General features: G+C 36.8%; 1 protein-coding gene across 7 annotated transcripts in view; it reads left to right on the forward strand.

Moving 5' to 3' along the window:
- Positions 1-25,448, forward strand: part of UTRN (utrophin) — a 529,451-nt gene that overhangs the window by 201,547 nt on the left and 302,456 nt on the right. For all 7 annotated transcript variants that reach the window (XM_081294420.1, XM_081294421.1, XM_081294422.1 and 4 more), the window contains 8 exons: positions 151-279; positions 605-775; positions 10,920-11,081; positions 11,470-11,607; positions 16,858-17,049; positions 18,026-18,198; positions 22,087-22,237; positions 23,454-23,629. In XM_081294420.1, coding sequence (XP_081150546.1) covers positions 151-279; positions 605-775; positions 10,920-11,081; positions 11,470-11,607; positions 16,858-17,049; positions 18,026-18,198; positions 22,087-22,237; positions 23,454-23,629 — 1,292 coding nt within the window. The remainder of the gene's footprint in view (positions 1-150; positions 280-604; positions 776-10,919; positions 11,082-11,469; positions 11,608-16,857; positions 17,050-18,025; positions 18,199-22,086; positions 22,238-23,453; positions 23,630-25,448) is intronic.

The raw sequence follows: 25,448 nt of genomic DNA on the forward strand, positions 1-25,448 counted from the left end.
TATTCAGTAAAGAGAGCTTTGCAGGGAGGTAGAAACCCTTCTTTAATTCAACATACGTTTTGCTCTTTGAAGGTCTTTTAAATCTCTTCTAAGATTATCATCTTAAATATTTCATGTGATTGTGTCAGCGTTTTATTAATTCCTTTGTAGAACCATCAAAACCAGCTGGAAATATTTGATGGAAACGTTGCTCACATAAGTACCTGGCTTTATCAGGCTGAAGCTCTGTTGGATGAGATTGAAAAAAAACCAGCGAATAAACGGGAAGAAATTGTGAAGGTACCAAGTCTAGACACATCAGCCACACTTGGCAGGGGGTAGAACGTTTTGCCAATGTCTTTTCTCTTGTGGATGCTTTGAGCTACTTGTGTTCAAGTTATTCTCATGCAATTGATTTATTAACATTTAGTTGGTGGGAAAAGCTGAAATCACCAATAAGTTTTATATGAACAGCTCTTACTCGGGTTGATTGTGCTGATTCTTATTAGGAATCCCAGACATTTACTTAAACTACCTCTAATTCTGAGTAAGCATCACACACAAGTTAGATTTTGACTTTTCCCATGGGATAATTTTGTGTTTTTTTTTTCCTTTTTACAATTAGCGTTTAATATCTGAGCTGGATGATGCCAACCTTCAGGTTGAAAATGTCCGTGATCAAGCCATTATTTTGATGAATGCACGTGGAATTGCAAGCAGGGAGCTTGTGGAACCAAAATTAGCTGAACTGAATAGAAACTATGAAAAGGTGTCTCAACATATCAAAAGTGCCAAAGTAAGTTATTAAATTTTTAGAGAAAACCATTTTTTTCCTTATGGGAATGTGTCTAAATGATAGATGGCAATATGGCATATACATAATTTTTAAAAATTAAAATGATTTTAATTGCTTTTTTCTGTGAATGGAACATTTGTCCCTTTTATTCATGATTGTGCCTCTAGAGAGAAAACAAGGAATTACCATTGAAGAAAACAACCCGTTTGAGAAGTTTTCAAACACTCAATTTGAAGTTAAAATTAACTATGAAATAATGAGACTAATTCCCAAGGAAGGCATGAATATTAAACCCATAATTTCATAGTCATACTGTCATATGAACTGAACACACTTGTTTTTTTGCTTACACATATACAAATGCAAAAATTGCAAGTAACTTCAGAGTTTAGATTTTACGGAGAGGTGTACTGCTTGCCTTAATAAATTTAAAGAAGGGGTTTATGGGGGCTGGGAAGATGGCGGCGAAGGAAGTGCATCACCCCAGTGCGCCGCGTCACTGTGCAGGAGAAAGACGAGGTGAAACAGCTGAAGGCTATCTTGTTGGGAATTTCCAGTGAAATTGAGGTGCTCCAGAATCTAGTGGACGGATTTCCATTGCGCAAGGTTCCGCTGCGGGGGCTCGGACGCCGGCGATTTCTCCGCATGAAGGGTTGCATTGCCTGATTGGTGGATCGCCCTGCATCTGGAGTCTGCAGCGCGTGCTGGGAAGCGGCGAGGTGCCAGAGCGGGGGTGCAGCCATGTGGATTCTGGGGGCTCCTGCCAGTGGTGCAATGGCCGTGCTTAGTGCTGAGTTCTGGCTTTGAGACAGAGGAGAGAAGCGGTCCAGTTCGGTTTTCGACACCGGTCGGACCATGGAGGAGGACAGCAGCCGCCATCTTGGAGAGCTGATATAATCATCCCTATTTTCTACTGATCTCAGCTCATTCAGCTACAGAACAGGTGATTTCAGGCTGGTATTTGCCTGCGTCTCGCAGACAGATCGCTCAGGCTCGGGGCTGGAGAACCAGTGGAGAATATTCCTAGGGGCTCGCTCCTGGCAAGGCGTGCGCCGGGCTCTGAGCGGCCGGATTCTGGTTCCCGGGGCTGCTTTGGCCCAGGGCTGGGGAACCTGCGGAGACTGTGTGTTGAGGCCAGCTCCAAGTGGAGCGTGCACTGAGCTTGGGGCGGCTGGGTTCTGACTCCCGGAACAGTTTTGGCCCGGGGCTGGGGAGCCCGCGGGGACTGCGTCTTTGAGCCTGCTCCCAGCGGAGCATGCACCAAGCTCGGAGAGCTTGGAGCGGCCGGGCTCTGGCTCCCGGACTTGCTTTGGCCTGGGGCAGGGGAACCCGCGGGGGTCGCTCCTTGGAGCCTGCTCCTAGCGAAGCGTGAGCCGGGATCGGAGAGGCTGGGTTCTGGCTCCCAAAGCTGATTTGGCCCAGGGTTGGGGAACCTGCGGTGACTGCTTCTCGGTCTGGGTCCTGCTGGGTGCTGTGGGGGCCAGGGGGGCAGAGTGGAGATGCCGCCTGCGCCCAGAGCAGGCCAAGTGACCCGCCGGCGTGGTATCACGACACCCCAACTGCAGCTGGGGCCGAAGAGAGTAGCCGCCCACGCCTAGAACAGGACCAGCGACCCGACGGCGCGGTAGCCCAGTCACCCCATTTGGAGTAGGGGCTGTGCAGAGCCGCCGTCTGAGCCTGCAAGGTAGGCAGACCTGCGACCCACTGGCAGGACAGGCCCGGTAGCCTGCCAGCGTGGTGGACATGTAGCACCGAGGCAGTCACGTCACACTGGTTGGAGTGGGGGTGGAGCAGAGCCGCCGCCCGTGTCCAGAAAAGGCCCAACGACCCATTGGAGAGGCAGCCACGTACCCCCATCGGGAGTGGGGGCTGAGCAGAACTGCCACCCGAGCCCGCAAGGTAGGCAGACCTGCGACCCACCGGCGGAACAGGCCTAGAGGCCTGCCAGCGTGGTAGACACGTCACACCAATTGGAGTAGGGGCCGAGCAGAGCCGCCGCCCACATCCAGATCAGGACCAACGACCCGAGGGCGTGGTAGTTACTTCACCACAATTGGAGTGCGGGCAGAGCAGAGCCGCCACCCGCACCTGCAGGGTGGGCAGACCAGCGACTGACCAGCGTGGTAGACAGATCACCCTAATTAGAGGAGGAGCACAGCCACTACCCGCCCTGCAAGGGAGATTTTCCAACTATACAAGAGCAATATAAATAAATAGGGGGAAAATTTCAAAATCACAACAGTTTCACCAAGCAGAAAGAAACGCGAGCAGTATGAAAAGACAAGGAAAGAAAAGACCACAAGCAATGCAGGTCAACTCAACTTTAGAAGAGGTAATAGCTGCAACAGATGGAATGCCAGATAAAGAGTTCAGGATATACATGCTTCAGATGATCTGGAGTCTCAAGGAAGACATGAGACAGCAAAATCAGATAATGAAAGATCACTTTGACAAGGAACTACATAAACAAATCCAGGAAGTAAAAGATCAATTACACAGGGAGATAGAGGTAATAAAAAACAAACAAATAGAAATCCTAAAAATGCAGGAAGCAATAAACCAACTTAAAACCTCAATTGACAATACTACCAGCAGAATAGATCACTTAGAAGATAGAACATCAGACAATGAAGACAAAGTATTTCAACTTGAAAAGAACATAGACAGCTCAGCAAGACTGCTAAGAAACCAGGAGCAGAACATCCAAGAAATATGGGATAACATTAAAAGACCAAACTTAAGAGTCATTGGGATACAGGAAGGCACAGAGCTCCAAACCGAAGGAATAAACAATCTATTCAATGAAATAATACGAGAAAACTTCCCAGACTTGAAGAATGAGACAGAATCCCAAATCCTAGAAGCCTACAGGACGCCGAATGTGCAAAATCATAAGAGATCCACACTTAGACACATTATAATGAAGATGCCCAGCATACAGAATAAGGAGAGAATTTTAAAAGCTACAAGAGAAATGAAGCAGATTACATTTAGGGGTAAACCAATCAGGATAACAGCTGATCTCTCAACACAGACTCTGAAAGCTAGAAGATCCTGGAATAACATATTTCAAACACTGAAAGAAAATGGGTTCCAACCAAGAATCGTGTATCCGGCAAAATTAAGCTGCAGGATGGAAGATGAAATTAAAAACTTCCATGATAAACAAAAGTTAAAAGAATTCGCAGCTAGAAAACCATCTCTTCAAAACATCCTTGGCAAAACATTACAGGAAGAGGAAATGGAAAATAACAATGAAAACCAACAGTGGGAGGTAGGACAGTAAAGGAGGGAAAGTAATCAAAGAGGAAAACAAATCAGGTTTAGTAACATTAATAAACAAATATGGCTGGAAGAACAAACCATATCTCAATAATAACCCTAAATGTTAATGGCTTAAACTCACCAATTAAGAGACACAGGCTAGTTGAATGGATCACAAAACAAGACCCAACAATATGATGCCTACAGGAGACACATTTGATAGGAAAAGATATACATAGACTGAAGGTGAAAGGTTGGGAAAAATCATACCACTCATATGGACTTCAGAAACAAGCAGGAGTGTCCATACTCATATCAAATAAAATAGATTTCAAGCCAAAGTTAATCAAAAGGGATAAAGAGGGACACTGCATGCTGCTCAAGGGAACCATACACCAACAAGACATAACAACCATAAATATATATGCCCCAAACAATGGTGCAGCTATGTTCGTCAAGCAAACTCTTCTCAAGTTCAAGAGTCTAATAGACCACCATACAATAATCATGGGAGACTTCAACACACCTCTCTCACCACTGGACAGATCTTCCAAACAAAAGTTAAATAAGGAAACTATAGAACTCAATAACACAATTAACAACCTAGACTTAATTGACATATATAGAATATACCACCCAACATCAAGCAGTTACACTTTTTCTCAGCAGCACATGGATCCTTCTCAAAAATAGATCATATATTATGTCACAGGGCAACTCTTAGACAATATAAAGGAGTAGAGATAATACCATGCATCCTATCTGACCATAATGGAATGAAACTGAAAATCAACAATAAAAGAAGGAAGGAAAAATCATGCATCACTTGGAGAATGAACAATAGGTTACTGAATGATCAATGAGTTTTAGAAGACATCAAGGAGGAAATTAAAAACTTCTTAGAGTTAAATGAAAACAGAGACACAACATATTGGAATCTATGGGACACATTGAAAGCAGTTCTAAGAGGAAAATTCATTGCTTGGAGTTCATTCCTTAAAAAAAGAAAAAACCAACAAACAAATGATCTCATACTTCATCTCCAAATCCTAGAAAAAGAAGAGCAAAACAACAGCAAAAGAAGTAGAAGGCAAGAAATAATTAAAATCAGAGCTGAAATTAATGAAATTGAAACAAAAGAAACAATTGAAAAAATTGACAAAACTAAAAGTTGGTTCTTTGAAAAAATAAATAGAATTGACAGCCCCTTAGCCATGCTAACGAAGAGAAGAAGAGAGAGAACTCAGATTACTAGCTTACGGGATGAAAAAGGCAATATCACAACAGACACTTCAGAAATACAGAAGATAATCAGAAATTATTTTGAAGCCTTATATTCCAATAAAATAGAAGATAGTGAAGGCATAGATAAATTTCTTAAGTCATATGATCTGCCCAGATTGAGTCAGGAGGATATAGACAACCTAAACAGACCAATATCAATTGAGGAAATAGAAGAAACCATCAAAAGACTACCAACTAAGAAAAGCCCAGGACCAGATGGGTATACAGCAGAGTTTTACAAAACCTTTAAAGAGGAACTAACACCAATACTTTTCAAGCTATTTCAGGAAATAGAAAAAGAGGGAGAACTTCCAAATACATTCTTCGAGGCCAACATCACCCTGATGCCTAAACCAGACAAAGACACTTCAAAGAAAGAAAACTACAGACCAATATCTCTAATGAACCTAGATGTAAAAATCCTCAATAAAATTCTGGCGAATCGGATTCAAAAACATATAAAAAAAATTATACACCATGATCAAGTAGGATTCATCCCTGGGATGCAAGGCTGGTTCAATATACGGAAATCAATAAATGTTATTCACCACATCAATGGACTTAAAAATAAGAACCATATGATCATCTCGATAGATGCAGAAAAAGCATTTGACAAAGTACAGCATCCCTTTATGTTCAAAACTCTAGAAAAATTAGGGATAACAGGATCATACCTCAACATTGTAAAAGCAATCTATGATAAGCCACAGGCCAGCATCATTCTGAATGGAGAAAAATTGAAGGCATTCCCTCTAAGATCTGGTACAAGACAGGGATGCCCTCTCTCACCACTTCTGTTCAACATAGTCCTCGAAACACTGGCCAGAGCAATTAGACAGACGAAAGAAATTAAAGGCATAAAAATAGGAAAAGAAGAACTTAAATTATCACTATTTGCAGATGACATGATTCTATACCTAGCAGACCCAAAAGGGTCTACAAAGAAAATATTAGAGCTAATAAATGAATTCAGCAAAGTGGCAGGATATAAAATCAACACGCATAAATCAAATGCATTCCTGTATATCAGCGACAAATCCTCTGAAACGGAAATGAGGACAACTACTCCATTCACAATATCCCCCCCAAAAATAAAATACTTGGGAATCAACCTAACAAAAGAGGTGAAAGACTTATACAATGAAAACTACAGAACCCTAAAGAGAGATATAGAAGAAGACCTTAGAAGATGGAAAAATATACCCTGTTCATGGATAGGCAGAACTAACATCATCAAAATGGCGATATTACCAAAAGTTCTCTGTAAGTTCAATGCAATGCCAATGAAAATCCCAACAGCATTTCTTGTAGAAATAGATAAAACCATCATGAAATTCATATGGAATAATAAAAGACCCAGAATAGCAAAAACAATGCTAAGCAGGAAGTGTGAATCAGGCGGTATAGCGATACCAGACTTCAAACTATACTACAGAGCAATAGTAACAAAAACAGCATGGTACTGGTACCAAAACAGGCGGGTGGACCAATGGTACAGAATAGAGGACACAGTAACCAATCCACAAAACTACAACTATCTTATATTTGATAAAGGGGCTAAAGGCATGCAATGGAGGAAGGATAGCATCTTCAACAAATGGTGCTGGGAAAACTGGAAATCCATTTGCATCAAAATGAAACTGAATCCCTTTCTCTCGCCATGCACAAAAGTTAACTCAAAATGGATCAAGGAGCTTGATATTAAATCAGAGACACGGCGTCTGATAGAAGAAAAAGTTGGCTATGATCTACATACTGTGGGGTCGGGCTCCAAATTCCTCAATAGGACACCCATAGCGCAAGAGTTAACAACTAGAATCAACAAATGGGACTTATTCAAACTAAAAAGTGTTTTCTCAGCAAAAGAAACAATAAGAGAGGTAAACAGGGAGCCTACATCCTGGGAACAAATCTTTACTCCACACACTTCAGATAGAGCCCTAATATCCAGAGTATACAAAGAACTCAAAAAATTAGACAATAAGATAACAAATAACCCAATCAACAAATGGGCCAAGGACCTGAACAGACACTTCTCAGAGGAGGACATACAATCAATCAACAAGTACATGAAAAAATGCTCACCATCGCTAGCAGTCAGAGAAATGCAAATCAAAACCACCCTAAGATACCATCTCACTCCAGTAAGATTGGCAGCCATTATGAAGTCCAACAACAACAAGTGCTGGAGAGGATGCGGGGAAAAGGGTACACTTGTTCATTGTTGGTGGGACTGCAAATTGGTGCAGCCAATTTGGAAAGCAGTATAGAGATTTCTTGGAAAGCTGGGAATGGAACCACCATTTGACCCAGCTATTACCCTTCTTGGTCTATTCCCTAAAGACCTAACAAGAGCATGCTACAGGGACACTGCTACATCGATGTTCATAGCAGCACAAGTCACGATAGCAAGATTGTGGAACCAACCTAGATGCCCTTCAATAGATGAATGGATAAAAAAAATGTGGCATTTATACACAATGGAGTATTACTCTGCATTTAAAAATGACAAAATCATAGAATTTGGAGGGAAATGGATAGCATTAGAGCAGATTATGCTAAGTGAAGCTAGCCAATCCTTAAAAAACAAATGCCAAATGACTTCTTTGATATAAGGGGAGTAACCAAGGACAGGGTAGGGACGAAGAGCTTGAGAAGAAGATTAACATTAAACAGGGATGAGAGGTGGGAGGGAAAGGGAGTGAGAAGGGAAATCGCATGGAAATGGAATGTGATCCTCAGGGTTTTACAAAATTACATATAAGAGGAAATGAGGGGTAAGAGAAGAATAATACAAGTGGAAGAAATGATTTACAGTAGAGGGGGTAGAGAGAGAAAAGGGGAGGGGAGGGGAGGGGAGGGGAGGGGGGATAGTAGAGAATAGGATAGACAGCAGAATACATCAGACACTAGAATGGCAATATGTAAATCAATGGAAATGTAACTGATGTGATACAGCAATCTGTATACGGGGTAAAAATGGGAGTTCATAACCCACTTGAATCAAACTGTGAAATATGATATATTAAGAACTATGTAATGTTTTGAACGACCAACAATTAAAAAAAATAAAATAATAAAAAAGAAGGGGTTTATGAATTTTAAAAGAGATAAGTAAGAGCTTTTCTCTGTAAAAAGGTGTTCATCTGTGCTCCAATGTGATGCTGTGCCTCTGTGTCTTTCCCATTTTCTCTCTGTATTCTTGTTTTATAAGGGAAAGAAAGGGAGCATTCGACTGCTATGCTTTAAGGAGTGGATGCTTCAGTAAGTGTTAAGTGGAAAAGATGAGCATATTTTGATGGTTTAGTGGGGGAAAGGCTGAGCTGAGGTCAGGGTTGTCTAAACCATGTGCCATTCTCAGGAATCACAGGAGTCTGTGTTTTTCAGGATCTTGGCTTGTGCCCATAGGATGGCATCTTTTAAAATATTGATTAATTTTTTTCACTTGTTTTTTTTAGATATAGATGACGGTAGAGTGTATTTTGACGTATTATACATGCATAGAGTATAACTTATTCTATTAGGATCCCATTCTTGGGGTCATACAAGATGTAGTTTCACTGTTGGTGTATTCACATATAAACATAGGAGAGTTATGTCTGATTCATCTTACTGTCTTTCCAATTTCCATCTCCCCTCCATTTCCTTCATTTCTCTTTGTCTAATCCACAAACCTTCGATTCCTCCCTCCACCTTATTGTGTGTTAACATCCACAGATCAAAGAGAACATTCAACCTTTGGTTTTTGGGGATTGGTTTAATTCACTTAGCATGATAATCTCCAGTTCCATCTATTTACTCACAAAAGTCTAAAGTCATTCTTTTTATGGCTGACTCATATTCCATTGTGTATATATACCAGATTTTCTTTATCCATTCCTTTGGTAAAGGGCACCTAGGTTGGTTCCATAGGTTAGCTGTTGTGAATTGAGCTGCTATAAACATTGTAGTATGCTGATTTTAAGTCATTTGGGTATATTCTGAGGAGTGGGATAATTGGGTCAAATGGTGGTTCCATTCCAAGTTTTCTGAGGAATCTCCATACTGCTTTCCAGATGATTGCACCAATTTGCAGTCCCACCAGCAATGTAGGAGTGTGCCTTTTCCCCCACATCCTTGCCAACATTTATTTATTCTTGATAATTGTCATTCTGAGTGGAGTGAGACGGGATATCAGTGTAGTGTTAGTTTGCACTTTTCTAATTGCTAGAGATGTTTAACATTTTTTTTTCACATATTTGTTGGCCATTTGTATTTCTTTTTCTATGATGTTCCTGTTCAGTTTCTTTTCAGGACAGCATTTTTATATTGTTAACCTTTAGAGAGTTGTGTATTGAGATTATCAATGAAGACAGATACACTTTTTGTGTGTGTGTTGGGGTGGGGAGGGAAGGAATAAAAATTATCTAACCTTGCTTTAATTTGAAATATCTGATAGAGTAAGCCAAATTATCTTTTATAATTATGAATATGCTTAGATTATTCACAATTTAAAGAAAATAAACAAAAATCTTGCTTTGGCTTTTGTTTTTCTTATCTCCTTACTGTATGATCTAAATTTATTCTTTTCAATAGATTTATGGGAGATTTTCTTGGTATAAAAAACAATAAACAAGACAGGATAGAGTAACAGGAAATACAAAGAAAAATTTTACCATCATCCCTATGAATAACCTCTGCAAATCTTTTGCCATTTATATCTGCTTTTATTCATAAGAGACACTTAAATATCAATTTTTTGATTGTTTTGCATATTCTCCTTTGACATGATTCTTAATGGTCACAGAGTATTTCATCAGGTGATCTGTTAAGATTTTCTAAGTTCATTTTCCACTTTCATTGAGCCTTTATGAGTATTACATTTGTTAAGATAATTTTAGACTTATCTATTTGTTCTTCTCTTATTATGTCACTGAGGTCAGTTCATTCTTAGAGTTCCTTGTAATTGTAGCAAAATTGTGCATCTAACTATTAAGTAGATTTTTCCAAACAGCCCATTAGAAAGTTTAGACCAGTTAATACTTCCATAATGAGGTCATGAGAGTGTTAGTTTTCCCGCACTTAGCCAACACTAAGTGCCATTTTCCTGCATTTAGTTTTATTAAAAATTGTTTGGTGATTACTGTTATAGAAATACAAATATTTTCATATAGGCTTAACCTGAAAATGTTGCATTGAGAAGTATTTTTTTTTTTTTTTTTAATAGTTGGGTATCACAGTCCAAGAGAAATGCTTCTGGGGCAATGTGACTGGGAAACATTCTGTGGATGTCCTTCCTCTGGGTGGTGGGTCCTATTTCTCCCTCCTGTGGCCATGGCAGGGATGGCTTTTGAATGTCGCTTTTGCCTACTATGCTCACATGTGCTCTCAGGATCCAGTACACAGCCATAGCCAATTACACACTACCTCGCATTTCTGCTAGACTTTGGAGAAAACAGGTCATTCACAGAAGCCCATGTGGTTAAAATTGTTGCTATATGAATGAATGAAATTAAAGTCAGTTCCAATAAATGATCATTCCTCTCTTGACACCCTGTCTCTGGTTATTCGGGGAAAGTTAAGAATATATCTTCAGAGATCCCCTTTTCTTCTACAGCTGCTTATTGGTCAAGAGCCACTGTCGTACCAACATTTGGTTACCACCGAAGCATTGGAAGCTGGTGTGCCTTTCTCTGACTTGGACAAATTAGAAAATGACATAGAAAGCATGTTAAAAGTTGTGGAAAAACACTCGGAATCCAGTGATGATAATGAAAAGGTTGGTTGGAGGGGATTTGTAAAACCGCAGTCTCATTTTTTTTCTTCTCTTTTAATTATATTTTTACCCACATAACCTGCCAATCATGACTGAAGAAATCCAGGTTTTCTAAATGTCAGTGTAAGATTTGTCAAGTGCTTTATGTAGTCATGCTTAACTCCACCCCACCCACATGCTGACTATGTAATCCTTAGCATAACTTGTGCTAAACTAGCTTTGGGATATTTTAATTTCAAATATGAAGTATTTTAAGTGAAACATGAATTATTTTTATCATTCAGGTTATGATGACTTCTGCTGTACTTCATATGTTAGTTCTCTCACTTGCTGACGATAGTAAATAACTATGCATTTTTCTTTTGAATCATTTTTTCCTTTAAACATTCAGATGGACGAGAAGAGAGCCCAGATTGAGGAAGTTCTACGAAGAGGAGAACAAATGCTCCATCAGCCTATGGAGGACAATAGGAAAGAAAAGATCCGTTTGCAGTTGTTACTTTTGCACACAAGATACAACAAAATTAAGGTCTGGTGGGAGAATCCTGGTTGCATTTACAAAACTTATTCAGCTCCTGCCATTGGGTTGTTTGATTTCATTTTCTTGGATGCTTTAAAAGAAACCTGTTGGGATATTATCTCCTCCTTTAATGCATTTTACTAGATAGACTGATATTTTTGGATGAGGCAGGAGTCAAAGAAGTAGAAGAATAAAACCTTATTAGTGGTCTTTTCTGATCATGTTGAAACGTAGAAAAAAAAAATCAGTCCTTTTCTGAAGTGACTTTCTCCTTCAGTTCTGCATTTGATATGTGGAGGTCTTGGGCACATCAAAAATTTTTTTAGTTCATAAATAACCAGTTGAAACTGATGTACTGTGATTTATATTCAAGAACAGGATTCGCCTTTAGTTGACAGTGCTGTATCGTAAGTGGGTCTGGTGATCCCAAAGGGTCTGCTCTATGGAAACTCCTAAGGAATTGGTTTGCTTTGATGATTTTGGACTCTGAATCGATTCCAGTGTAGATGTGGCTTGCTACTGGATGCAGCCTTGTGATATGCCTCAAAGTGACTGCCCTTTCCCCATACCCTCATGTTTCCTGATTTATTTTCTACCTCAGTCAATGACCTTAAAAACTAGCCAGTCTCTCACGGCAGACTCTAGCATCACTCAGCTATTTCTTGATCCCACATACCATGTTCCTCTTCCACATCAAGCAGGGAACAAAACCATGGGACTGAATGAAGCAGATATAGGTCTGAACTTGAAGTCAGCACTCAATCCTTATTATAGGACCAAGGGAATGTGCCTTAACATCTCTTGGTTCACTATACTTTTCCGTTATTCCCAGACCAATGTTTTTCTCCCCAGTTGTTATAATGTGTCCCCTTCAGTTTTTTTTTATGTTCAGTTTTTCTTACTCTGGTGCAATCCTTCTTATTTTCTTCAGAATTATTTTCCCCAAAGTTATAGCTGATTGTGCCATACCTTTACCTTCAAAAAGATTGCAAAATACAGAGGCTTTAAGTGCAAGCATCATCAGTATAACATCATCTCAAGGCTACATCTTCTTTCTGTCCCTCCCCATGTAGAGAGCTTTACTGGTTTTTCTTTACATTTTCCTAAACGCACTATCCACCTTGGCACCTCTGAGTCTACTCCTACTTCCTGGAGTGATTTTGTCTTTTTCTTTTACCCCAAAAATGCATTATCTTTTCAGATATAGCTCCATTTTTCACTTCTAACACATATCAGATTTTATCAGAGTAATTTGTTTTATTTATTTTATCAGAGTAATTTGTTTTATTTTATTTATATTGGGACTTTTTAAAGTATCTGTCTCCCCTTATACTTCCTGGAGACTCCACGCCATTTCTCATTCATCTTACATGTATCTATATGCTCATTTCTTTTTTCTTTTGGTACTGGGGATTGAACCCAGGGAATGTTCATCTCTTAATGCCTCTTGGGATCAATTCTTAGAATTCCTTGCTATTGCAGTGACATTGTACATACATTGGCTATTTACTAGATTTTCCAAATAACCCAATAGAAAATTTATGCCAGTTAATACTTCCATAATGAAGAGAGGAGAGTGCTAATTTTCCCATACTTAGAAAACACTAGAAGTTATTTTCTTGTGTTTATCTTTATTAAAATTGTCATATATTCACTTTCAATTATATAAATATGAATCTTTTTATGTAAACATTATCTGAAAGTGTTCCATTGAGGAGTATATTCTTCTTTAAACTTTAGATCTCAAATCAGCAATTATTACTGATCTAAAATAGAAGTAATTTTTAGGCTTTCAATACATACATTAATTTTTAAAAAGCTTTAAGCTATTTCAGGTGCATTCCTTGTGGTTTCATTAGCCTTATTAATTGTAACTAAAATGATTTATCTGTTTCATTAGAACAAATATGTTATATATATATATATATATATATATATATATATATATATATTCAAATATGATATATAGTTTTCTAAATCAATATTGTTCTTAACTATGACCTTTAGAATCATTTGAGGAAGTTGAAAAACAAATAAATAAAACAACAACAACAACAAAACCCCAAAACAGCAGTACCTTCAATTGAATTCTTCAATAAGAATCTTTCAAGTAAAATCTAGATGTGGGTATTTAGGAAAACAAAAACTTTTTGGATGATTCTAATGTACAGTCAAGATTGAAGGCCACCAATTACAGGACTCATTTTCTTATTTGAAATATGTATTAGATCACCTTTTCCCATTTGTGGACTAGGATGTAACTAATCTGAAATATGCATGAGGGCTTTATAAAATAAAGATATTAGCCCCCTGTCATATTTGCTATAACATTATTTTATTGGTTTTCATCTTCTAATTAGTTTACCTTTAACATGTACTGATTTAAAATTTTTATTTAGCCACATGTGATTTTTAATTTTTTTTTCATATCAATTCTGTGTAGTTCTGTCTTTTTCCTCCCTATAGTTTGACAAAAACAAAACTTATATAAGATTTTATAAAATACTCAGTTAAAATAAACTCCATCTATTTAGACTCAAGTTTGGTGTGATGAGCCATATCATGTAACACCGTCTCATTTCAATACTAACCTGTAGTGTCTTTCTGTTTCTGTGTCTTTGCAGAATTCTTTAAAAATAAAATTTTCCAGAAGGAAAGTCTAGGTCAGGTCAGATCTTAAGGACATTTTTTTTTTTCTTCAAGGCATTTTGATTGATTACTCTCTGGGGGGGGGGGGATCTATTCTGGGAATATAGAAAGCACATCTTGAACTGCCTTGCTGCCTCTTCACGAGTATGAAAGCCCAGAAAAATCCTGGGTTGTCTTTACAGTCTGGAAAGAAAAAGAGGCAGTCTTGATGAATGTGATTTATTTTTTTAACTTAGAGTTTTTTAATACCTACTGACCTCCTCAGTTCATTCTAAAGCCTCAGGTCCAGGTGGCTTTGACGAATAACAGTCTGTTATGTAACTGAGGAAGCAGCACAGAATCCCTGATCTTGGAGAAGTTGCTGAGGTAGAAAAGTGGCTCTCAGACATATCCACTAGAGCAAACTTAAAACAAAAATTTGGCACATGGTTATACCTAATGAAACTCAATGAAGAAAAGCATTACAAAGTTAAATGTCCTACAGGCACCAAGTCTGGAGCCATTTTTGGTCTTGAATACACCAGATGGCCTGTCTGCAGGATCCTGATTCATGGGTAGGAAGCCATGTAGGAGAAGGGGACCCAGTTTCTCTTCTACTCTTTTGACATATCACTCAACCCATATGTACCTTCATTGGTTGTTTTCTTTTTCCTTAAAGATAAGATGAAACAGTTAAGCCTCATTTTGTGATCTTCCCAAACAAATTGTCTTATTGGAAATAAAAACAAGAAAACATTATTTTAGATTTTTTTCTTTCAGCATTTTTTAATTGAAAGCTGGTTCTTGCCAGGTATGGTGGCACACACCTGTAATCCCCATGATTAAGGGGGCTGAGGCAGGAGGATAATACGTTTGAGGCTAGCCTTAACAACTTAGCAAGACCTTGTCTCAAAATAAAAAATAAAAAGGCTTGGGATGTAGTACAGTGGTAGAGCATCCAGGAGTCAGTCCCCAGTGCCACAGAAACCAAACCAAAACCAAAATTAAAGCCAAAAGTGGTTCTTGGGCGAATGTATTATTTATTTCGGCATTCTTTTATAATTGCTTAAAAATAGAATTTGCTCTTGTAGACAATATACACACATATCTAGAATTTTTTTCTGACTAAAATTTAAATATATGGTATGAGGATAGTAAAATTAATATTAGAAGTATAATTAATCCTATTGGTAAAGTCAGGAAACCTGTAGACTTCCTACCTGGCTGCCCAGGAATTGATGAAAGCAGTAGTTCATCAAATTCTAGGAGGCAATAAATACAGACCTCTGAAGTGAACACCATGTTACTGACTCACAAATTTGAGTCTGGAGCCTTAAGTTTCATTGTTTCATTTAGGTATTGTAAGCATTTTCAAGGTCACTAACTGAATGAATAGGCATTTGTGATCATTTCTACTAACATTTTTAAATTTATAGATGAATATTACTTTTTAAAAATTCAACATGGAAGTAAAAATGTTAAGGAAGGTACCTTAATTTGTAAGTAGCTATATTTTGTCTTTTTGCAAATAGCACTTATTAAATTATAATCGTATAGGAGCAAAGGACTGGAATTCCTTATGCAAGTGGCCCAGCCTAGAGAACAGTTTATTATAGAGAAAGCTCTGAATAGGAGATCCAGAATAATTACATCAGGGCAAATGAGGAGTTCACAGAGCCTCAAGGCTGTCAACTTTAGTACTTTAGGACCAATTGTCTTCTGTCAAATATTCATGCTATATAATATTGTTCTTAAAGGTAAGAGTATATAATGGGTTACCTGGATAGTATTTTAACCAAAATTCCCACTGTCTTTCATATGTTAATTTTAATTTTTTTAAACTTATTTTTTTGAGATTGGGTCTTTCTGTGTTGCCTAGGCTGGCCTTGAATTTCTGGGTTCCAGGATCTGTGATCCTCCTGCCTCAGCATCTTAAGTAAATGGGACTATAGATGTATACCACCTTGCCCAGTTGTGATGTTTCAAAAACAAGTTTAACTTATGTTTTCAGCAGTGAAGCTTTGAAGTGTTTAATTGTGATATTTTTAAAATGGTGAAATAAGCTAGGTGTGGTGGCACATATCTGTAATCCCAGCTCTTTGGGGGGCTCAAGCAGGAGGTTCACAAGTTTGACCAGTCTGGACAACTTAGTAAGGACCTTGTCTCAAAATAAAATGAAAAAGAGTTGAGATGCAGTTCAGTGGTAGAGTGCTTGCCTAGCATGTGTGAGGACCTGGGTTCAGTCCCCAGTATTGCAAAAGAAAGGGAAAACAAAGTTTTCATTATTGGCCACATTTTCTCATTTCTTCAACAATTTAGGAAAGGAATTGGTATGTCTCCTGGTTGCAAAGTGAGTTTAGATAACTTAGATCTTAAAGACAAACTTTTCAAACATTAACTTAATCAAAGCTGTTTTAATATCAGGCAACAGTTAAAAATTAGAATAAAGATTATTAAGGATTCTGTAGCAATACAGTTTTAAAATTTAAAAAATTGTGGTTAAAATTCTTTATTTTGGTTTATGGTTTTGAATGCATCCACATAATAGTCTTGTATTTTTCTCAATTTGCTATTACTCAGTGTGGGGCTCTTTTAAAATATGTGCACTGTTTTTTCAAAAATGTTTTCTAGGCTATCCCTATCCAACAGAGGAAAACAAGTCCACTTGCTTCTGGAATGAGATCATCACCTCTCCCCTCGGATTATCTGGTTGAAATTAACAAAATTTTACTTACCATGGATGATGTGGAATTATCACTTAATATTCCTGAACTAAAAAACACTGTCTATGAAGACTTCTCTTTTCAGGAAGTCTCACTGAAGGTAAATCTGCAGGCACTGCAGAGGGAATAGCCAGAATCATCATGCCCACTTAGATGGCCCAGATCCTTTAAAATTGTACCAAGGAATAATTAATGGATATGAATAACAAAACTTTCTTATACTCTCCAGTGAATTATAGTAAAAATTTTATTTTTAAAAAATTGGTTATGAATTTTTATATATGAACAGTTATGACTTTTTTTGCAACAGCAGAGACCTTAAACATAAGTAGAGAACATATTCCTGTCTTACAAACTTGATTGTCCTTTGAGTGAAATGTCAGCTTTTGTCTGGTCATCTAAATGATTTAAGATTGGCCAATTATATGGCATCTTGATTCTAAGTTAGTTAAACTATTAAATTCTGTCTAGGCTTTGTTGTACAATTTGATTGCATTTATATATAAACTCACAATAATATCACTGATAGGTTTGATAACTTATATAGTTCATTTCTGTCATTTAAACTATCATAATTAGATCTTTGAAAATATAAATAATTCTAGTCTTGAATGCTCCATTACCTTTTCAGAATGTAACAGAGGTTTTCATGTCCTGTCCAAAAGCCACTTTGAATATCAGTGAGAATTTTCCCCCTTGCCATTTGTATTACATTCCTCACACTTTGACCAATGCAGCTGTTCATTAAAACAACAACAACAGGGCTGGGGATGTGGCTCAAGCGGTAGCGCGCTCGCCTGGTATGCATGCGGCCTGGGTTCGATCCTCAGCACCACATACCAACAAAGATGTTGTGTCCGCCGAGAACTAAAAAATAAATAAATATTAAAAATTCTCTTCTCTCTCTCTCTCTCTCTCTCCTCTCTCACTCTCTCTTTAAAACAACAACAACAACAACAACAATGTTTGTCCTCATTATTATTTTAAATGAGCATTACACAATACGTATTTTTGGTTATCTGTGATTCTTTACCATTTTGCTGGATTTTGGTAATGCATGATAATATGTTTTTTAGAATATCAAAGACCAACTGGACAAACTTGGGGAGCAGATTGCAGTTATTCATGAACAGCAACCAGATGTTATCCTTGAAGCCTCGGGACCTGAAGCCATTCAGATCAGGGATATGTTGACTCAATTGAATGCAAAGTGGGACAGAGTTAATAGAATGTACAATGATCGTAAAGGGTATGTACAAACTAAGTTAATATTTAATATCTAAAAATATGTCTACAAGTTCATGTGCCATGAAACAGTTTACTTGTATAGAGAATTTATTTTATATTTTTGAAATTTGGCATATCTAATAAATTGTTATGAATACAGCCCTTTAAAGAGGAGATTGATCACAAATAGATGACATGTTTTAACATAATGTCTTAATAATAATGAAGCACTTTTAATTTTTAGTATTTAAATAGTATCCATTTTTTTTTAAAAATTAAAAAGGGTCTTTAGTTTACTAAAATGCACATACTTTTTGTACACACTTGATTAATGTGGATGAAGATCAAAGACAGTGACAGAGTCCATCTATAATCTTTTATAATCTTCTGTTTGAGAGATTGTTTTTAAGCCTTTTTCTTACTAGATTTTGACCAGGCCTATTAATAGGTGGAAATAAATCTGGTTAGAATTTTAGTCAATAGCTGTGAATGTATTGGAAATGAAAATAAAGTATGAAATAGCTCAATGTTCTGTAATCCCTGCAGCTCAGGAGGCTGATGCAGGAGGATCACAAGTCAAGTTTAGCAACTAAGTGAATCTTGTTTCAAAATAAAAAGGGTTGGGGATGTGGCTCCCCTGGGTTCAATTCCTGGTACAAAAAAAAAAAAAAAAAAGAAAGAAAGAAAGGAAAAATAAGAGAAATAAGATAACATAAAGTACTGTATAAGAGCAAAGTTAACACAGGACAGTACATTGTAATATATTGGAAAACTTCAGAGATGCAAAAACTAGGCATCATTTTAACCTTTTTTCATATTTCATGTGACTATCCAAACCTCAAGAGGATAGCTTTTAATAGCCTTTACCTTATTCCTTTGAATGGGATTTTTAATATCATCTCTTTGTACATTTAGAAAATATCCATTTAAGTACATCCTTAACCATACTTATAAAATAGACTTGATTATTAGATGAAGACAAATTTGATTAAAAATAATAGTAACATTTTAAGACTTTGGATTACTGTACTTCTTTTTTAAAAAATATTTTTTAGTTGTTGCTGACCTTTATTTTATTTATTTATATGTGGTGCTGAGAACTGAACCAGGTGCCTTACACATGCTAGGCAAGTGCTCTTCCACTGAGCTATAACCCCAGCCCTGGATTATTGTTCTTCTGCCGACAGTCTTCATGAATGTGTTCTTCCTTTTGAACCCTGGATAATATTGACAGGATTTTTTAAAAAGAGCTTTGCCAATTTTATAGCAATAGGTTCCATTTCAGTTTTATTTTCACCTTGTTATCAGTGAGATTTGAATATTCTTATGTATGTTTTCTTTGCCTCAGATTTGCTATTTTTTTAATCATGATATACTATTAGCTTATTTTTGCAAAAACTTTTTATTCATTAAAGATAGAAGCTATTTATGGTTTTATTTCTTGTTGTTTAAGTGGACATAGCTTTTCTGTGTCCTTTAATTTTGTTAATGGTGGTTTTTTGAGATGTGGAAAATTTTATGTAATTCTCTTATAATTCTTTGTGATTTCATTAATTTAAATGAAACTTATATGCATGTAAGTTAACTTTTTACTATGAAGCAAATATTTATGTACACTTTAAAATTTTTTTTTTTTTTAGCCAGGCACAGTGTTGCATGCTTGTAATCCCAGTGACCTGAGACTGAGGCAGGAGGACCACAAGTTTGAGGCCAGCTTGGGCAACTTAGTCTCAAAATAAAAAATGAGAATGACTGGGGTTGTAGCTCATTGGTAAAGTGCCCACTGATTCAATCCACAATACTTCCTCTTACCCTGGCAAACAACAACAACAACACCCAATTTTTTATTTGCTTAATTTAAAATGCACAGTTAATATTCTAATCCATCTGAAATTTATTTTGATATGTACTATACACCAGCTTCCGTAGCATGAGTAGGATTCATGTATCTCTACCTTTCTTTTGTGTTGGTACTGGGTTCTATCACTGAGCAGTGCTGCTAGCCCCTTGCCCCCTTCTTTTTTTTATATTTTGAGACATGGTCTTAAGTTGCCCAGGCTGGGCTCCAACTTTTCATCATCCTGCCTCAGCCTCCCAGGTAGCTGGGATTATAGGCATGAATCACATTGCCTGGCTGTATTTGCACTTCTTAAACATTGTTCAGCAAATTTTTTATGCTGCCTGAATTAAGAAGCACTGATTAGCTCTATTTGGCTTCATTTTTCTTAAAGGAACAGCCAACATTTTCATTACTTTTTATTGAATGAATTTATCTCTTTTTTTTTGGTGATACTTCCTTTAAATCATAATTTAAAATATATTTATTTAATTTTGCTAATTCTGTCTTAATAATACCATTATTTTAAAGCAAATACCATATTTTCATTTTTAAAACAAATTTATTCATCCAGTACAATAAATTTTCCCAAATTATTCTGAAATTAATGTTCTTTCCCCACCAGTTATTCTAAAAATCTTTTGTATTTTTCCAATGAAATCATTTTAATTAATTCATGGAAGAGCGTTCAATTTGAAATTATTTTTATTATTTGTTTCCTTTGAGATCAGTAAAGTTTGAAGGGTTAGTAAAACTTTCTCATCAGGACTATTACAAAAGAGTTATACATTTTTCTTTTTTATTTTTGAAATGATGATATATGTTACCTTTTTTTCTGTACCATGTATGTAAGAGTGTGTGTGTCTATGGATATAAAGTTGATTTTGTTGGCCTTTTCATTTTATCAACATACTATGTGTATATAATGATAACTTTTCTTTCTTAATTATCTTATTTGCATATGTGCATGTTGCTAATGTGGTGGAACTTCAATAACTGTGCTGATTAGTAATGTTGATTGCAGATACACATACTATTTTCTTGATTGTAAAAATGTTTCCTTTGGGAAACAATTTATTCCAGGGGATTTTCAAAATTGTAAGTGCAGGGCTATCTTCTCTTTTGTTAGAAAAGCCTCCTCTATCATATCTTTTACTTTATCGCTTTATTTTCTTTATTTATTTGGTTTCATTTACTTGAAGTGTTGAATCTTATTTTATTGGTTGTAGTGTATTGATCGTGTTCTTTCTTTCTTCTTTTTGTTCTTTTTATTTTTCTGGTACTGGGGATTGAACCAGGGTGCTTAACCACTAAACCATATCCTCAGCCACTTTTTCCTTTTTTATTTTACTTAGCAACAGGGTCTTGCTAAGTTCTTAGGGCCTTGCTAAGTTGTTAAAACTGGCTTTGAACTCATAATCCTCCTGCCTTAGCCTCCCAAATTGCTGGGATTACAGACATGTGCCACCTTAAAAGCCCTATCTTCAAGTAGTCACCTTTAAGATTAAGGCTTTCACATGTAAATTTTGGTGGGACAGAATTCAGTCCATAGATAGAAATAATGGAGTATAAGGAAATTTTGAAAATTGTGAAGCATCTGAGGTGTCTTGGCTTCCTGTTCTAGCTTTGAACTAATTGTTCTGGTAGAAAAACAACATATTTCGTTTCTAAGAGAATAATTGATCATGTTTTATAATTTATGGTATTTGCATGTTAAATATATAATGTTGGGTAGGCTAACATGTCTAAGCTAATCACTTTTGGTTTTGCAAGCCAGAGAAGGCTAAATCTTTTTATATTAAAAGCTCTCTTGGTGTGTGTGTTGGGCTGGGGAGGGTAGTAGAGGGAGGGGCGGTATTTGCTTTTTGCTTTGCTTTTGTTGTGATGCTTGTTTCTCTAAAAGGAATTATTAACTACAACCCACTACAAAAATTGGTCTTGTAGTATAATAGCCCTGAATCCACTCAATTGTGGGCTTTCATTTTAAATGGTATTTTAATTTCTTTTTTTAGAAAAATTGGTTCTAGGCAGTACTGGAGAGTTCAAAAACCTATTTTGTTTCTTGTCCACTAGTAATTTTGATAGGGCTGTGGAAGAATGGAGACAGTTCCACTGTGACCTGAACGACCTCACACAGTGGATAACGGAAGCTGAAGAGTTACTGGGGGACACCTGTGCTCCAGATGGCAGCCTGGACTTAGACAATGCCAGGATGCATCAGCAGGTGAGCACTTTCTGTTCTTGAAAGGGGATCTGCCAAAAGGTTGCATATGTATTTATCATGTGGCTATTAAGACAGATTTCAGAAGTATGAACTGCATATATTAATTTTTCCAGAGTATATTTGTAATTTGTAATTTTTATTCCCAATTTAATTTCTGGTTTCCGGGGTTTACAAAAAACTGGTCATATACAGTTTTCTATCAGGATTTAAAAGAAATTTAAATAAAACTGCTCATTGGTGGGTAATGTGAGAAACAATCTCATTTTAAAAATTGTGTAAAAATGACTTCCTCTCTTGCAATTTGTATTCAGGATAATATTTGTAAAATTTTGTACCCAAACTTATATCAACCACAGAAAAATATATACATACCTTAGCTGTGACTTTGTTCTCAAATACTTTGTATCATAGATAATTATCATAAAATTAAATTTTTCTTGATCTACAGCAGGACAGCTGCTCATGTAAGTCTAATTCAGTTCTGGGAATACCTAACACAATAGTAACGTCATTTCTGATAACAATAGATCTTTAAAAATAATGATAGAAAGCAAAGTAAATTTCAGTTTTACCACTGATAAAATATTTTCTCTTTTATTAAATTTTTAAAATGTATTTTCTGTAGGAGGTTCATGAGGAATTAAATAGAACGCTTTATTTTTCTCTATAATATGTTAATGAATTTCTATGGTTTTGGAGGTACAGATAAAATGTTTAGATTTGACTTTAAAATATCCCTTCAATTGTTACTGAAAACTTTCTGCACAAAGGACATTGAAGTTTCTTTATATATTGCAGGATATATATTTATGTATTGCCAGGAATATATGGTGGGTAATTTTTTTTTTTAACGAGATGCATTTAAGCAGTTGTTTGGAAGAAGATGAGCAATCCACTTTAATCAAACTTGATTGATGCTTCGGCTTCAAAGTACACAGCTGTTGTTTGTTTTATGATATTAAGCTGTCCTATTTCACATTATTTTGCCTGATGACGTTCCTGAGAGTGGGTTGAACTTGAAGATAAATTTCATTGACTGTGTTCCTTGCAATGTAATTAAGTTGTTTTAAGATGTCTTTTGTTATGAACATAAAACACCCTCCAGGAATCTGCTTCTCTAACACTTGAGCTGATGCCACAGTATTCGGGTAGGTGCATGGCGTCAGAACAGTTGAATTGTGTCATGGAATTAACTTTGGCTTGTGCTCTGTCACAGGAGCTTGAAGAGGGCATCAGCAGCCATCAGCCCAGCCTGGTCGCAGTCAATCGAGCTGGGGATGGGATTGTGCAGAGACTGTCCCCAGCAGATGGAAGCTTCCTGAAAGACAAGCTGGCAGGGGTCAACCGACGTTGGAGCGCAGTCGTTGCCGAAGTGAAGGATAGGCAGCCCAGGTGATTCCGCTGAAGTCATTTGAGGGTACAGGAGGGAGTGTGTGTGGGTTGAATCTTTTAAGATACAATCCAACCTGTCCCAAGGTCTTTTATCATCTGATATTATAATGAAGAATTTTACTGACAGTTAAGGCTCCCACTGTCCATGTCCTCATTATTTTTAGGTTGATTATGAAGTTGATTTTCTACTAAGATATGTATGTAAAAACAAACTCCATTCTTTTTGTTTCTGAGCATCCTGATAATGATGATTATGATGGAACATCAGGTAGTTGAAAGAATACAGGTCTGGCAGGGCCTTGCCTCACTCATTTGCTGGCTGAGTCTGCCTTAGTTACCCATCCCACTAGGTTGTCCTTAGTGTTGAAGGATGTGCTCTATCCCCACGTATCAACCCCTCATCTAGGTAATAGAATATGTATAACATGTTATTGCTTGTTTGCGTGACCGACTATGCTACAGTGTCCCAGATTCTGTGAAGGTATCCACTGATTGGAAATATGTTTGATTACTAGTGTATATAATGTTCTCTCTTTGTATTATACATTTAAAATTATTTTAAGTCATTTTCTGAGAAATTAGAAACTTAGTGAACAATTTCTACTTTGCTTAATGTATCCAGTCTTATTGATGATTTTTTTGGGGGAGTGCTGTGGTGCTGAGGATCAAACCCAGTTCCTGTTGAGTGCTAGACAAATGCTCTACCACTAAGCCCCATCTCCAGCCCTTGTTGTGGTTTTCATTGTAGTTTTGGGTTAAAAAGTTGAAGATTTTTGTTTTTTTCTGCTAGTTTGAACTCTGTGGATGATACATTATTTCCATTATAAGCTATTCGTTTGTCTAACACTTTATCAAGTACATTATTATAATATTATATATGGCATTAATGTATGGTATTATCAAGTACATTATTATAATATTATATATGGCATTAATAGTATGGTATGACCTGTGGCTTCTTTTTATTGTAAAAAGTCTGCATTTCTTATGTTCTGGTTACAGTCAGGCAATAATTGGTATGTGTTGGTTGAGAGATCACTATGTGGCAGAGAGAGAATTTGGGACTTTGCACACATTGTCTCATTCAACCCTGATAGACACTCTCTGAGGAAACTTGCTACAGCTGTGGAAACTGGGGCTTCACCAGGAGAGGTTAAGTAACTTGTCCAAAGTTTCATAGAAACTAGGTGCTAACAAGTATTATGCAGTATAAACCTAGAAAAGCCCCAGAGCTCTCTGGCTGAAGTTTTCCACTCTCTAAATGAGAATTATGCTCTAATGAGGATTAAATGAGACAATGTTTGCAAAGCATTCATGCCTTGACTGTTCATAGTTAACTCTTTTTTTTTAAAAAAATATTTTTTTAGTTGTAGTTGGGCACAATACCTTTATTTTATTTAATATATTTTTTTATGGTGCTGAAGATGGAACCCAGGGCCTTGCCCATGCTAGGCAAGCGCTCTACTGCTGAGCCACAATCCCGGTCTCCCCTAGTTAACTCTAAAATCATCTATTTCTTATAAAAGTAAGTTATTCTAGAACTTATTCTCCAGAATGTTCTTGCTAAATTTTGTCAATGATTGATTGATTTGATCAACATTTATTGAGCCTATGTTTATTGAGCCTGAGGATACAAATATCACTAAGAAACAGAGACTAAGAAGAAAATTTTGAAAGATGAAAATATATAGAGAATGATTACCAAAAACGTTTCTAATAGGGGAGAGGCAGATATGATGGACTATGAAATTTAGGTCTTAAAGAGGAAGGATATTGGATGCTGAGCTTTGAGGTATTTGTAGCCATGGTCCATGAATTC

The sequence above is a fragment of the Spermophilus citellus genome, assembly GCF_964194105.1.
Source record: "Spermophilus citellus genome assembly, chromosome: 5".
NCBI lineage: Eukaryota > Metazoa > Chordata > Mammalia > Rodentia > Sciuridae > Spermophilus > Spermophilus citellus.